Below are 13,566 nucleotides of genomic sequence, written 5' to 3'. Positions count from 1 at the left end.
AAAAAAAAAAAAAAGATGGGGTGTGCCAGGCAACTACAGGTAAAGACCAACGTGCTCGTGGATGTCTGGGGTTTGGTCTACTTATGAAAACGCCAGCCATACTGTCCAGGCCTCGCAGGGTCAGGCAGAGCTAGAAGTTGGCCAAACCTAAAATAGCTAGGTGGCCCCTCATTCAGGTAAGGAGAGCCGGCTGGGTCTGTGAAGGCTTTCCCACTGAGGGCACTATCTTCTAATCCCTAACCTGCACATGGGCCTAAAGGTTGCTAAAGCCAAGCTGTAGACACACAAGGATTGTAACAAGAGCTGACACACAACAGGCTGCACATTCATTGAGTACCTACTGTGTACACTGAAAACCACCCTAAATGTCACCCTCTCTGTGACAACTGTCCCAACCACAGACACCACAGCTTGGTTCCTCCTATACCCACAGCACTTTCTCACGCCTCTAGTGAACAGTACTGGAGTTTACTAGTTTATTACTATTATTGTTTTAACCATATCTGCATGCTCATTTCTCTGTCCGGCTAAACCACCCACCCACTCTACAAGGACAGGGACTAAGTCTAATTCTGTCTGAAAAGCTGTGGCCAGGTGCTTGACACGTAACCGGTACTCAAAGCAAGGGTGCTGGACTGCTCATTGATGTAATGGGATTCTAGAGATTCACTCTGGGAAGCCCAGCTACACTAATCCATCCCGCTCATAACCAGGGATGGAACAATTCCCCAGGTCACATCATCGACCTGGTCACCGAGGGCGTCAGCTTGATTTCCAGTGACCCCTCACAACAGCCACCAATGTAGAACTCTGGGAATTCCCACATTTACTGAGTATGAAATCAGTTTCCTTTTCCTGCTTTGTAGAAGAGATTAGCAATCCGGCCAAAAGGCTCAGCCCTCAATCAGGGTGGCCAACAGCCTGTGGTCAGGCTGGCCGGGGACAAGTCGGATGTGAGGCTGAGCCCTTACCTGGTATGCGTGGTCAGCCTGAATGTGCCAGAAGGACCCTGGAGCCGACTTGCTGAGAGCCCCAGAGGGCAGGGAGGACTCTGGGCCAGGGTGTTCTGGGCCGGAAGTCTGGGCTTTGGGCGGCGGAGGGAGAGCAGCAAGGGGCGGGCTGGTCACGCTGGGGGTGGGAGCTGCTTCCGTAGCAGGAGTCCCAGGGGCGGGGGCGCCCAGAGCAGCAGCAGCAGCAGCAGCAGCAGCAGCGGGTTCTTCCTTCATCTGCACCTCTGTGTAGTAGAAATCCTCCTCCCGCTTAAACTGGTCAGAGTCCACAGTGTCCCTGAGTATGAGGGGGACAAAGGAGTCACCAGGGCTGGCTGCCCCAGGTCAGAGCTGGGGAGACTGCAGCATGACAGGGCAGGGGAGTGACTGCTCGGGGCCACCCAGAAAGTCAGAGAAGGGACCCAGAAGCCCCACTCCTGACACGTGGCACGGGGATTACAGGCTGTACATCAACAGAAATTGCTTCCCTGGCACCTCAGGCTTGTGCTTTCCCAGAACATGTGCCAACCCCTCCTCCAGCAGGAGGTATCCAGCTCTGAGCCACCGCAAGCCTTCTCTGGGCCGCACCTGCCTGCAGCGATGCTCCCTGCTGGAGCTGTGAGTCAGCTCCTGGCACGCTCTGCACGCACACCCTGCACGCTCACTCTGCCTAGAGCGAGGCCCTGCAGGGAGGCAGGTGCGGTGCTTGGCCACTACACATCTTGGCAACGGAGTGTCCCCAGGGATTTAACCCAATTACTGTTTCTGCCCAGAACTAAAGCATGTGCTTCCTACAGTGAGGCAAGAAGACACGTCCACAAAAGGGGCAGAGGTCCCTTCCTGCCAACCCGGAGGACGCCCTCCAAAGCGTCCTCCTGACGAGGCCAGGAATAGGAACTACATGGTGTCTTCGCACAGCATTTCCTGGGCAGCCTTTGGGGATGGGGGCCAGGGGTCATGGAGAGTCAGCAGGGCAGAGGAACACCTGAAAGGAAGGTCCCCCGGCCCGAGGCCCGGGCTCCAGACCTACCCCAGGTGGAGGGCCTTGACGTGTCGCTTGATGCCCACGATGGAACGCAGAACTTTGCCACAGCTGGGCCACAGGCACTTGTACATCACCTTCACCGAGTTCTAGGGGAAAAGCGAGATCGGGTATCCGGGATGTGTTCTTCTCACCCCTCCACAGTCCTTTCCCAGCAGGGACTCGAGCTGGCCGCTGTCCTCTGCCCAACCCCACAACTGCCTCTGGGGAAGAGGTTTCCTGGGACCAGAGAAACTGACAACAGGAGCCAGAAAGCCCCGACCCAAGAGAGGGTCCTAGAGGCCAGAAGCAGTGCTGGGTGCTGCTAAGACCCCACCATGCCTATGGGCTTCTGGCGGAGTGCAGGACAGAGGGCAGGGGTCAGGGCAGAGGTTAAAAGCAAAGGAACTGCCATTAGAGAGGAGGCAGCAGCAGCTCTTGGGCAAATCAGCAGGTAACAGAAGCAGCAAATGAAAAACAAAATGGGGGGGCACCCAGAACACTAGGGCCTGTGGGGCCCCCTCCCTGGCACGGCCGCGCCCTGTGCAGCCCCGGCTCACACCACTGTCGAGTACCTTTCTTTTTCGTGGAGCTGGTTCATCCAACAGGAAAGGGTCAGGATCGGTCTCAAAGCCATGATCAGTTTGGGGAGAACCAAAGGCATCCCCCAAATACTTGGGGCTGGCCTGGGGGTGGGGAGGCGAGGGGGTGGAGATGCCGCTGCTCCCGCTCCAGTGCCCGCTGGTGGTGCTGCTGCCACTGTCCGACACGTCGCCGCTCTCCTTCCACGGGTCGCAGGCTGCGCGGGAAGCTGGCCGGGCAGAGAGATGACAGGATTGTCCCCAGGCCCAAAAAGGAAACAACCAAAACCCTCTCCCTCTGAGCTTCGGCAAACATAGGGAGAACATGGGGCACAGGGCCACTCACCGCAGCAATGTCCAAGGCTCTGCCCTGGGCGGACATTTCCCGCCACAGCCACACAGGTCATCACTGACCAACAGAAACACACTGTAACTTCATTTTGTTCACGGAAAGAGACACTAATTAAAATTCATTTCTCAGTCTACACCCGTAGCTCAGTGGTTAGAGCGCTGGCCACAGGCAATGGGGCCAGTGGGTTGGAACCTGGCCTGGGCCAGCTAACCAAAAATTCATTTCTCACTTTATATGTTAAATAAAAGGAGGGAGGGGCAGAGTTATTCCTGCCCACCAGGCCTGGGTGCAAACAGGCACTTCCAGAGCAATGGCTCAATAGGACAGGCTTCCTGGCCAACTTTCTTGAAAAATGCCCTTCGATCATTGAGACCCAGGCCACTCTGTCAGACCTCACAGCTCACAGCAACGTCTCCCAGAGCTGCTGCAGCCGAGATGGATCATGCTGTATTCAGAGAAGCACCTCTGGAGGAAAGACCAGCTCTGCGAGCAATTCCAACAATCTGCAGGTAACAGAAGGGCCTTGCACCTGGCACAGCTCTGATGCAGCTACCTGCTCCCCGAGCACACCTGAACAGGAAGAGGGGGGCAGGAGGCACGGAGGATCATCAGGGGATTTTTCTTTTGTTTATTTTGATAGATTTAGGAGGCACAAATGGTTTTTTTGTTACGTGGATAAACTGTACATGGCTTTTCATGCAAATGTGTCCTAAATAGTATACGCTACGCCCAACGGGTAATTTTCCAACCCACTCCAATGTCTACCATGTCACTCTGTGTAACCCTGTACACCCGCTGCTTAGCTCACACACTTCTAAGCAAGAACATTAGGTATTTGGGTTTTTGGTTCCTGGGTTACTTCACTTAGGAAAATGGCCTCCATTTCCATCCAAGTTGCTGCAAAAGATATTATTTCGTTTAATGGCTGAGTAGTGGACTCCTTAGTAGTGGACTCCTTCAGCAGGCTGCTCAGGCCCACGCCAAACTCTTCTATGCCTAGGCCATCAATCTAGGTTAACTTATAGTAAAGGAGAACCTGAAATTCTAATACATGGAAATACCAACCAAGGGATGGAAAAAAACTACATGTCCTCAAAAACCACACCCCCAACTCTCAACATGGGTGTTCCACTAAGCCTCCTAATCCCAGATTCCAAGATCCACTTCCACATCCCTTGTGGCCAGAATAAAATTCTAAGGACTGACCTTTCTCCTCATGCTCAGAAATCCTAGCTGTTTCTATGCTAATCTCTACACCTAGAACATGCTCCCCGCTTCCCACACTCCTAATCCAGGTGCTCCTTAAATCTCACACTCTAGGAAAAGCCCACCTAAACAGAATGGGATGGAGGAAGAATTCTTCTTCCCTCCCCAAATATCACTGTCAAGTCTCAAAGCTGTCAGTTTCCCTTCCTGGGAACCAAGGTGTTACTGTAGATACACATGACCTTAACACAGGACAGACATGCAGGGCAGAACTCAAGAATCATCCAAAAGGCCAACCCAGCAAAGGCCCAGGCACATCCTCTCAGGAAACCTATCAGGGAGAGAAGGGTAGGGACCAAATCCTACATCACTACATCCAGGACGATCAGGACCCAAGGACAAAGGGCAGGTCCACCACCAACAGACCCTACAAACACCGCATTCTTCTCCATAGAGATGACTCCAAACGGCCCAAATGCATAAAACCTATATGGCAAATTTTGACAGGGCTACAGAAGCAATAAAACAAAGCAAAAAGTTACCTGTAAAAGTTGTAAGTTAATTTATAAGTTACTCCATCTTTGATAAGATTTTCTAGGGCAAAGAGAATACATTCATATTCTATACCATGAAAACAAAGTAGATGCATAGTGCTGACAGTTTACAAGTGAGCTTTTAAGAAATATTTATCGTCCCCTCTGTTCTCTACATACACACAAACACACACCCACAACCATCCTAACAATACAGAAACCCAAGGGAGTCAGTAGCTTTTGTGCAAACACTATCCATGATTTGAGTAAGGTTTTTGTTTGCAGAACACTTCAAGATAATTAGCTGCCAAGGAAGCCTTATTTTTTCCACTGACTTCAACATAAAATCATGAAGAATATACTGTCACAAAAAGCATCTTTAACAGACAATGAAAATTATTCTTGAAAATTGAATTAAGAGGCCAGACAAGGTGGCTCATGCTTGTAATCCTAGCACTCTGGGAGGCTGAAGCAGGTGGCTTGCCTGAGCTTACCGGTTCAAGACCAGCCTGAGCAAGAGCGAGACCTCATCTCCAAAAAATAGCTGGGTATTGGGGTGGGTGCCTGGAGTCCCAGCTACTCGGGAGGTAGAGGCAAGAGAATTGCTTGAGCCCGATAATTTGAGGTTGCTGTGGGCTATGACGCCATGGCACTCTACTCAAGGTGATAAAGAGGGACTCTGTCTCAAAAAAAAAAAAAAAGGAAATGGAATTAAGATGTCAAGATCATGGTATATCGTCAGTGAGATGCATATATGTTGGTATGCACGGGTGCATACACGTCATTATACACACATGCATATACATACACTCCTCATGGGGAATGGAGTCAATCACTTCCTTTCTTTAAGACACTTTCATAGTTCTTCCTCCTGTTGACCCAACCTCCCAGGTCTCCTAAACTCATAAAATTTCCTGAGGACTTAAAATTGACACTGTCCTCCTCCCATTTTGCCAGGCTAATAGAGCAGGCATGCAATACTAGGCTTCACCGCTAGGTGTCCTCATAGTACGATAGCTTTGTCTAGTAACCTAGACATTAATGACAGGCTTTGAGTCAAGTAAGTTTGCTTTCACTCAGCTATCCTTACTTTGTACCTAGGGAGATTACTTATAAGGGTTACTTATAAAGGCCACTTTTCTCCTGGTATGTGCTTAGAGCCAACTCCATGTTTTCCTACATGCTTTCAAATGGCTTGCAATTCAGTTAGGTCTCACCAATGAAAAAGTTCTTCCCTGGGAGTAAGGTAGGCCAGCCCTATAACAAATTTTTTTTAAAAAATCAAGTTCACGATCAAGTTCACTATTAGTCAAACTACTAATACCCAGCAACTGTTCTTCCCTTCATACTATGGATAAGGGGGTTGCAACTATAAGAATTTTCTTTTACTTTATAAATTTGCCTTGATGTTATACCACCGGTTTTTTTTAAGCAATTAGGTTTATTTTAGACTTTAGCTCATTTATTTCAAGTCTTTGCCCTGTAGGCCCATGCTGATTTGCAAGGCTGAACTGGGGACTTGGAACTGGGCGCGTGAACTTTCTGAGGCCACTAGAAGACCCTTTGGTGCAGGTCCCCTCTGTGAACTAGATATGGCTCTGTTGGCCTCATTCTGGCCCCCACCAACGTGCTGCACTCACTCCCACGGAAGAACTTACTCTTGTGTAAGTTCTGTGGGTCCTGTGCTCAATCATCTTCACAGTGCACCAGGAAGCTTCTCCCTGGATGATGAAACTGAGGAAAAAGAACGGAAGCATCTAACTCAAGGCACTCAGCCAGTCTAAGGAGCCAGGGAGAAGCATCTCCAGAAACCTATTTGCAATGTCAGGCTGGTGACTTTGGCGATTAGCTGCTCAGTGGTGAAGATGTCAGTCACGGTTCCTTGCCACACCTAGAACCCAGTTAGGCCCAGTTTGCTCACCAGAGAAGTTGACCTCGGCCCCAGGAGGGCTCTGCACAACAGGGCTACAGGACAGGGATGTTAGCACCATGGCTGCCATCATCTCATCCATTTCCACGGCATCGGACTTCCTAGATTCAAACAGGTGAATGGAAAAAGTTATTTCCTGGGATGGTGGGTCCACAGTCCCCACAGAACAAGGCACCACATGTGATCATTTCATGCTCTGGATGGTCCCTTCCAAGCCCCCACTCCAATCAGCTAATGTGTGCTCAAGGGCTCAGCTCACTCTTCACTCACTCTGCAAGAAATACTCATTCTGAAAGATGCTTGTGGTATTGGTCAAACCCACCCCCTGCAGACACTCTGAGGCAGCATCATTCTCCCCGATTGTCCTTCCTAACTTTGCAGGTTATTAGGGGGAAAGAGAAGAGTCAAAACAATGAAATAAAGCATGGGGATGAAGGACCCCCACTGGAATTCAAAAGCACAACAATTACCTCCTTTCCCGTCTTACATCTCAATTTAAGAGGGAAAAATTACCCTACCCTATTTCTTTCTCCACTCCCCCAGGAAGAATGAGATAAGGCATCCTGACAGCTATCGAATGTCAACAGAACCTGTTGAGCAAACCAATGAGCAAATCTCAATGCTTTGTACAGCAGAGTTCCGTAAGATTTTACATGTAATTTTTAAAAATCCATATACAGTTATGTTATTTGAAAGCAAAGTTAGAGCTATCTGTACATTAATGCTAAGGTACTGGGAAAAGTTAGTCTGAAATAAACTTCTACCCAGTCTATTTCAAACAACTATATTAGTTCATTCTTTATAATTCATGTCTATTAAAGTATACAACTTGGGGGCGGCGCCTGTGGCTCAGTGAGTAGGGCACTGGCCCCATATACCGAGGATGGCAGGTTCAAACCCAACCCTGGCCAAACAGCAACAAAAAAATAGCCAGGCATTGTGGCGGGCACCTATAGTCCCAGCTACCTGGGAGGCTGAGGCAAGAGAATGGCATAAGCCCAAGAGCTGGAGGTTGCTGTGAGCTGGGATGCCATAGCACTCTACCGATGACAACAAAGTGAGACTCTGTCTCTTAAAATAAAAAAAAAAAAAAGTATATAACTTGGGTTTGAGGCAGCTAATGCAAGACTATTAATTAATACATTAAATATGTTAGCATTCTTATTTTTGTATGATCTTTGAATATTCATTTCCGTAGAATAGAAAAATTATTTGCCAGCATTCCACTGAATACAGAATCACAAATATTGTTGCTCTGACATGGTCTCAAACCAGTGGGTCTGCCAGGCACAGTGGCTCACACCTGTAATGCTCACACTCCAGGAAGCCGAGGCAGGTTTGCCTTAGCTCAGGAGTTCAAGACCAGCAACAAAACAAAACAAACAAACAAAAACTAGCTGGGTGTTACGGCGGGCTGCCTGAGGTAAAAGGATTGCTTAGGCCCCAAGAATTTGAGGTTGCTGTGAGCTAAGACCCATGGCACTCTACTGAGGGTGACAGAGAAATACTCTGTCTCAAAAAAGAACACTGGGTCTACTGCCAATAACAGGAGCCCCCACCGACGAGGAAAGAGGTGGAACAGGGTTTAACTGCTTGTGTGTGTTACATATAAGACCAGGTCAATGAGCAGATTTTCTTCTTAAATCTCAAAAGATCAATGCACACAGAAAGTATGATATAGAAATTAAGATCCATTACCAGAGAAAAGTCAAATCATAAAATTCCAAAGAGAAATATATACTCTTCATTCAGCACCCATGGTTTTGAATATTTAAACCAGGGGTCTGCATTTTGGGGAATGTGGTCCAAATGTAGCCTGCTGCTTGTCTTTGTATAACCTGTGAGCTAAGAAGGGTTTCATATTTTTAAATGGTTTTTAAAAATCAATAGAAGAATATTATATCTTGACTTGTGACACATGAAAATTACGTAAAACTGAAATTTGAAGAGTCCATAAGATTTTTTTGGTTTTGTTTGTTTGAGACAGAGTCTCACTCTGTTGCCTTAGAGTGCCACTCAAACTCCTGGGTTTAAGCAACCCTTTCTCCTCAGTCTCCCAAGTAGATGAGACTACAGGCACCCACCATAACACCTGGCTAGTTTTTTCTACTTTTAGTAGAAATAGGGTCTCATACTTGCTCAGGCTGGTCTTGAACTCTTGAGCTCAGGTGACCCACTTGGCCTCCCAAAGTGCTGGGATTATAGGCCTGAGCCACCACGCCTGGCCAAGCTCAGCAAGGAGTGAGAGAGACCTCCTTGAGGCTTTTTGGTTTGCTTTTTGTTTTTACAAAAGACAGTATCAGCTCGGCACCCGTGGCTCAAGTGGCTAAGGCGTCAGCCACATACACCTAAGGTGGTGGGTTTGAATCCAGCCCAGCCCACCAAACAACAATGATGGCTGCAACCAAAAAATAGCCAGGCATTGTGGTAAGCGCCTGTGGTCCCAGCTACTTGGGAGGCAAAGGCAGGAGACTCACTTGAGCCCAAGAGTTGGAGGTTGCTGTGAGCTGTGATGCCACAGCACTCTACCCAGGGGGTAACTTAAGGCTCTGTCTCAAAAAAAAAAAAAAAAAGAGAGAGACAGTATCTTCCTCTGTCACTGCAGCCTCAAACTCCCAGGCTCAAGCTGTCCCACCTCAGCCTCCCAAGTAGCAACTCTATTACAGGTCATGTGCCACTACTCCCAGCTAACTTTTTAAAAATAACTTTGTAGAGGATGGGTCTTACTACATTGCCCAGGCTGATCTCATACTGCTGGACTCTCAAAGTCCTGGGATTAAAGTCATGACCATAGTACCCGGCCCATAAATAAAGTTTTATTGGGGCCCATGTGTTGCTGTATCTCTGCTACACTGTTCTAACACTACCACAGCAGAACTGAGCAGCTGTGATGGAGACTGTTTGGCACACAGGCTTAAATTATTTACTGTCTGGCCCACTCAAACGAAATCTGTTGACTCCCAATCTAGGCCATTTCTTCCCTGTCTCTGTACTCATTTAAATTTAAGTGTGAAGGAGGGAAAAAAAAATAGCCTTTCACTGAACCAAAGATCTGTTAGCCATAAGAAGAAAAGGATGCCCCTTCTCTGTTCCACACTGGTCAGTATCTTGGTACCTGGACACCTAGGACCCCCACACTCCTTCCCCATCCCAAGGCAGCCCACACCCTCAGACCTCACCACCTACACAGCTTTCAAAACCAACAAACCTCTTTGGGACGTCGATGTTCCTGGAGACAGGCCTATAGGCCGGGGCCTGCTCTCCGTTCTCTGGCGCTGGCACCTGGGGATTGGGGCCCTGCAGCTCCGCCAGCCACACTTCCTCTGCTTTGCAGCAGATCTGTAACTTCTGGTCCAACAGCCAAACGGTCACCTGGTCCTCTGCCCAGCTGTGCTGCTCCACCAGACCTGGGCACTCCTGGCCCAAGTACCACACATAAACCTGGGGCAGAGGAACGGTGGCAGCAGTCAGCACGGTGAGTCCCACCCCCAAGTCCTCATCTACCCACACTGTGCTCTCTCTCATCCTCCACTCAAGCAGATGCTCCTGGTTACTGATTCTTCCCCAAAATAAGTCCTTATAAACTCTCTGGACTGCAAGACAGTCAGTTTCTGCGATTTCCTGAGCCTGGACCGTGTCCACCATCCTGACCACTTGCCCTGCCTCTCTCCTCGGTAGTGACTGTACTGCCAGTGCCCACCTGTTGCCCTGAATTGCTCAGGCCTGCATTTGTCCCCCAGAGGATTCTGAGTCTACCTGGGGACAAGCTAGGAGAGGTGGGGACAGGCTGACCCCTCTCTAGGGGGGTACCTAGAAGCTAGAGGTCACCTTCCCTCAGGAGAAGAGAGGCCTGGGGGGCAAATGGGGGGCAGAGGGTAGAGCCCCTATTTGTGGGTGCTTGAGAAGGCAATGGAAGGAAAGCTCCATGTACCCGGATCTAGTGACATCAGGCAACCCTGACATAGGGGAAGGGGCACTAGAAATGGAGATCTGCCCTGATTCCCGACTAAACGAACATCTTCAGCTCTTGAAAACAACATCAATATAATTCAAGACGCCATCTCCTCTGACTCTCGTGAGCCTGCGGTCCCTTCCCCTGTTTTGTAGTGTCACAAACCAAGGAAGACTAAAAGAAACTGAATTACAGCCGTGCTTCCAGCTGAGCTTTCAAGCAGGCCAAAGCCCAGAACGTCAGGTGCCATGTCCTGCCACCTTCTCCCACAGACAACACGGCCTTGCAGGGGCCTAGACCTGCTGGTGACAACACCTTCTCTTAGGCAGTGCAAAGCTACTCAAACCAGTGCAAAGAAAGCTTCCGGCCTATCACCTGGGCACCCCTGGCCTGCCAGCACCAAGCCTCCCGACACCTGTGCACACTGGGATCAACCTACCTTCTGCCCAGGCTGAAAAGCCATCTGGTGAAGGCCTGAGGTGCAGGGAGCCTTGAGAACCTCCCTGGGCTGCTCCTGGCAGGCAGTGTCCTCAGAGGCCAAGAAAGGCTGGGGTGCAGCCCCCTCCAGCAGGGGCTCTGAGGGTGGGACAGGCCCTGACGCCCCATCGGAGGCACTGGGTCCCAACACCCGGGCTCCCAGGAGGGACCGCTTCCCAAGGCGCCGGGACAGCACGCTGGCCATGCTGCTGCTCTCCTGCGGGAGGAAAGGGGACACTGAGTCCTGTGTCTGTCACTGGAAGAATCAGGAAGCCTTTAGAATGGAGGCCCCCACACAGCAAGAGCCGGTGGGTGTCCATTAAAAGGCTCCTGTGGCTCAATGGAGCAGGGTACCAGCCCCATATACCAGAGGTGGCGGGTTCAAACCCAGCCCTGCCAAAAATTGCAAAAAAATAAATAAAATAAAATAAATGAACTATCTTAAAGTAACTGTTACCATTTCTCTTTTTTACACAAGTACTATCCATTCCTAGAAGGACATTTAGGAAATTCTGATAGGCATGTAGAAAACAAATCATTCACGAACCTGCGGCGTCCCAGAGATCCCCACTCACCCTACAGGGCAGTCCTTGCTTCTAAGCACCACGTAGTTATGTACTTTTATTTACATAAAAATGGGATCTTCATTGGGTAAACCGAATTTTCACTTACCCATGCAAGTTTTCCAATCACATTAAAAGTTACCCTATAAGCTCACATTTAGAAGCCAAGTAGTATTTTCTTAGGTGAACGCAACATTGCTAATTTAACAAATCCCTTATTATTGCACCCAACGGCTGTATCGTCTAAACGGCCCTGCCTGCAGTGAGCAGCCCGAGCTGAACCTCTGCACACACACACACATCACCCACGGCTTCCCTGGGTGGACATCCTGGACCTGATCTTGCTGGGTACACACAGGCACTCGAGCTCAGTTAGCTTCAAACTGTGACGAGCCATAGAAACAAACCAGGATACTCTCGGGATCTCACACTTGAAGAACTAACACTGAGAATGTACGTGTCTTTTAGGGCTCTCAGAATGGATCCTAGCAGGCATCCAGGCTGCCCCTGCTCCCAGGCCCAGCTCTGCTGGCGGAAAGGGGAGACGCCAACCCTGCACTTTGCAAGCTCCCACTGCCCTTCTCCCGCAGAGCACAGCGCCTCACCCCTCATCTCTGCTGTTCCAGGTGCTCCATTTGCTCCCATTCACTCATTCAGTTAATATTCCACTGAGGGATGGGCATGTATGGGCATAAAATGCCAGCTTTCCACTCCAGTGCCGGCTTCCCTGCCAGGCTAATGCCTCCCAGTCTGTTAAGCTCATTCAGCGTCTCCCTGCCCCCACCCCCTCCCTTGGTCTCGCTCACATCAAGAAGACACCTGTCAACACAGCTCTCAGTTCAAACTGTCTTTGCACAGTTCTATAAACCTTTTTACTTTATACTCCCCTCTAAAAGTGCCTCAGGGCTTTGATCGGGTCCCATACCATCTCCTGGACCCTCCTTCCCAACCATCCCAGCAAGATATGCTGGCTGACATCGCCACAATTGCAAAACAGGAATGGCACAAAGAATTTCAACAGATCCTAAAGCTGCAAATCTTAAGGAAAGGGGTAAAGTACTGATTTTCACGAACATTTTACTCAGAGCTGCAAAGGTGAGAATCTAATCCCACAGAATCCCCACCCTGAGTTCCCTAGAAAGCAAAGAAAAGCTGGGGAAGAGTCAGGAGCCACGGCCTGGAGGCAGAGATGCTGGCCAGGTGTCTGGTGACATCATACACAACAATGACTCAGAAAGCATCATTGTAACAATAAAAAGAGAGGAGACAGTAATGAGTAGGTTCTCTACCACTACATGCACAAAAAACGTATACGCAAGCAAAATCATTGTAAAGACCCAGGAACCTACCTGCCTTTGACCCTGAAGCTCAGGCTAGAATCAGAGCTTCCCACTCTGTTTAACTGCTCTGATAGGACCTAGCGGTGAAGCCGCAGTGCCGCATGGCAACATCAGAGGGCAGCACCAACCCAACAAAAGAGGCTATGCTTTTCTTGGCCAAAAATAAAAAATAAAACAGTGGCCACCCCCACTTTCCAGAGCAGGAAGTTTGGGGTTTTTACCACTGAAAATGAAGAAAGAGTAGTTTCTGCAAAATTCCTGGGCTCACAGACTTCAGATGGCGCCTCCTGGAATGTTTGGTGATCAAATCCTGTTTTTTGTTAACTCTTTTCGTTGTTTGAATTTTTAAAATGCTTTTTGCTTTCTATCTGGGGAGCCTGCACCTTACGAAGCCTGCTGGATTTGCATCAAGTTGCTGAACCTGCCCTCTTCCGGCTGGTTCTCACATGTCTGCCTTCAACTGTTTCTCTCTTAACCAGCCAGAATTCCACACTGAAACGCTCCTTTATTTGTTTGATGGTACTCCCAAATATTAATTTTTTTTTTTTTTTTTTTACAGAGCCTCAAGCTGTCCCCCTGGGCGGGGTGCCGTGGCGTCACAGCTCACAGCAACCTCCAACTC

At 49.2% G+C, this 13,566-nt stretch overlaps 1 protein-coding gene across 2 annotated transcripts in view; it reads right to left on the bottom strand.

Moving 5' to 3' along the window:
- Positions 1-13,566, bottom strand: part of ZNF395 (zinc finger protein 395) — a 42,892-nt gene that overhangs the window by 5,028 nt on the left and 24,298 nt on the right. For both annotated transcript variants that reach the window (XM_023515580.1, XM_023515579.1), the window contains exons 2-7: positions 11,004-11,258; positions 9,821-10,053; positions 6,604-6,713; positions 2,586-2,821; positions 2,020-2,120; positions 972-1,287 (exon numbers count right to left, since the gene is read on the bottom strand). In XM_023515580.1, coding sequence (XP_023371348.1) covers positions 972-1,287; positions 2,020-2,120; positions 2,586-2,821; positions 6,604-6,713; positions 9,821-10,053; positions 11,004-11,246 — 1,239 coding nt within the window. In that variant the 5' untranslated portion in view covers positions 11,247-11,258. The remainder of the gene's footprint in view (positions 1-971; positions 1,288-2,019; positions 2,121-2,585; positions 2,822-6,603; positions 6,714-9,820; positions 10,054-11,003; positions 11,259-13,566) is intronic.

This window comes from Otolemur garnettii, unplaced genomic scaffold (genome assembly GCF_000181295.1).
Source record: "Otolemur garnettii isolate 467f Iridium unplaced genomic scaffold, OtoGar3 scaffold00074, whole genome shotgun sequence".
Taxonomy (NCBI): Eukaryota; Metazoa; Chordata; class Mammalia; order Primates; family Galagidae; genus Otolemur; species Otolemur garnettii.
This window is presented reverse-complemented; position numbering and strand designations above follow the sequence as displayed.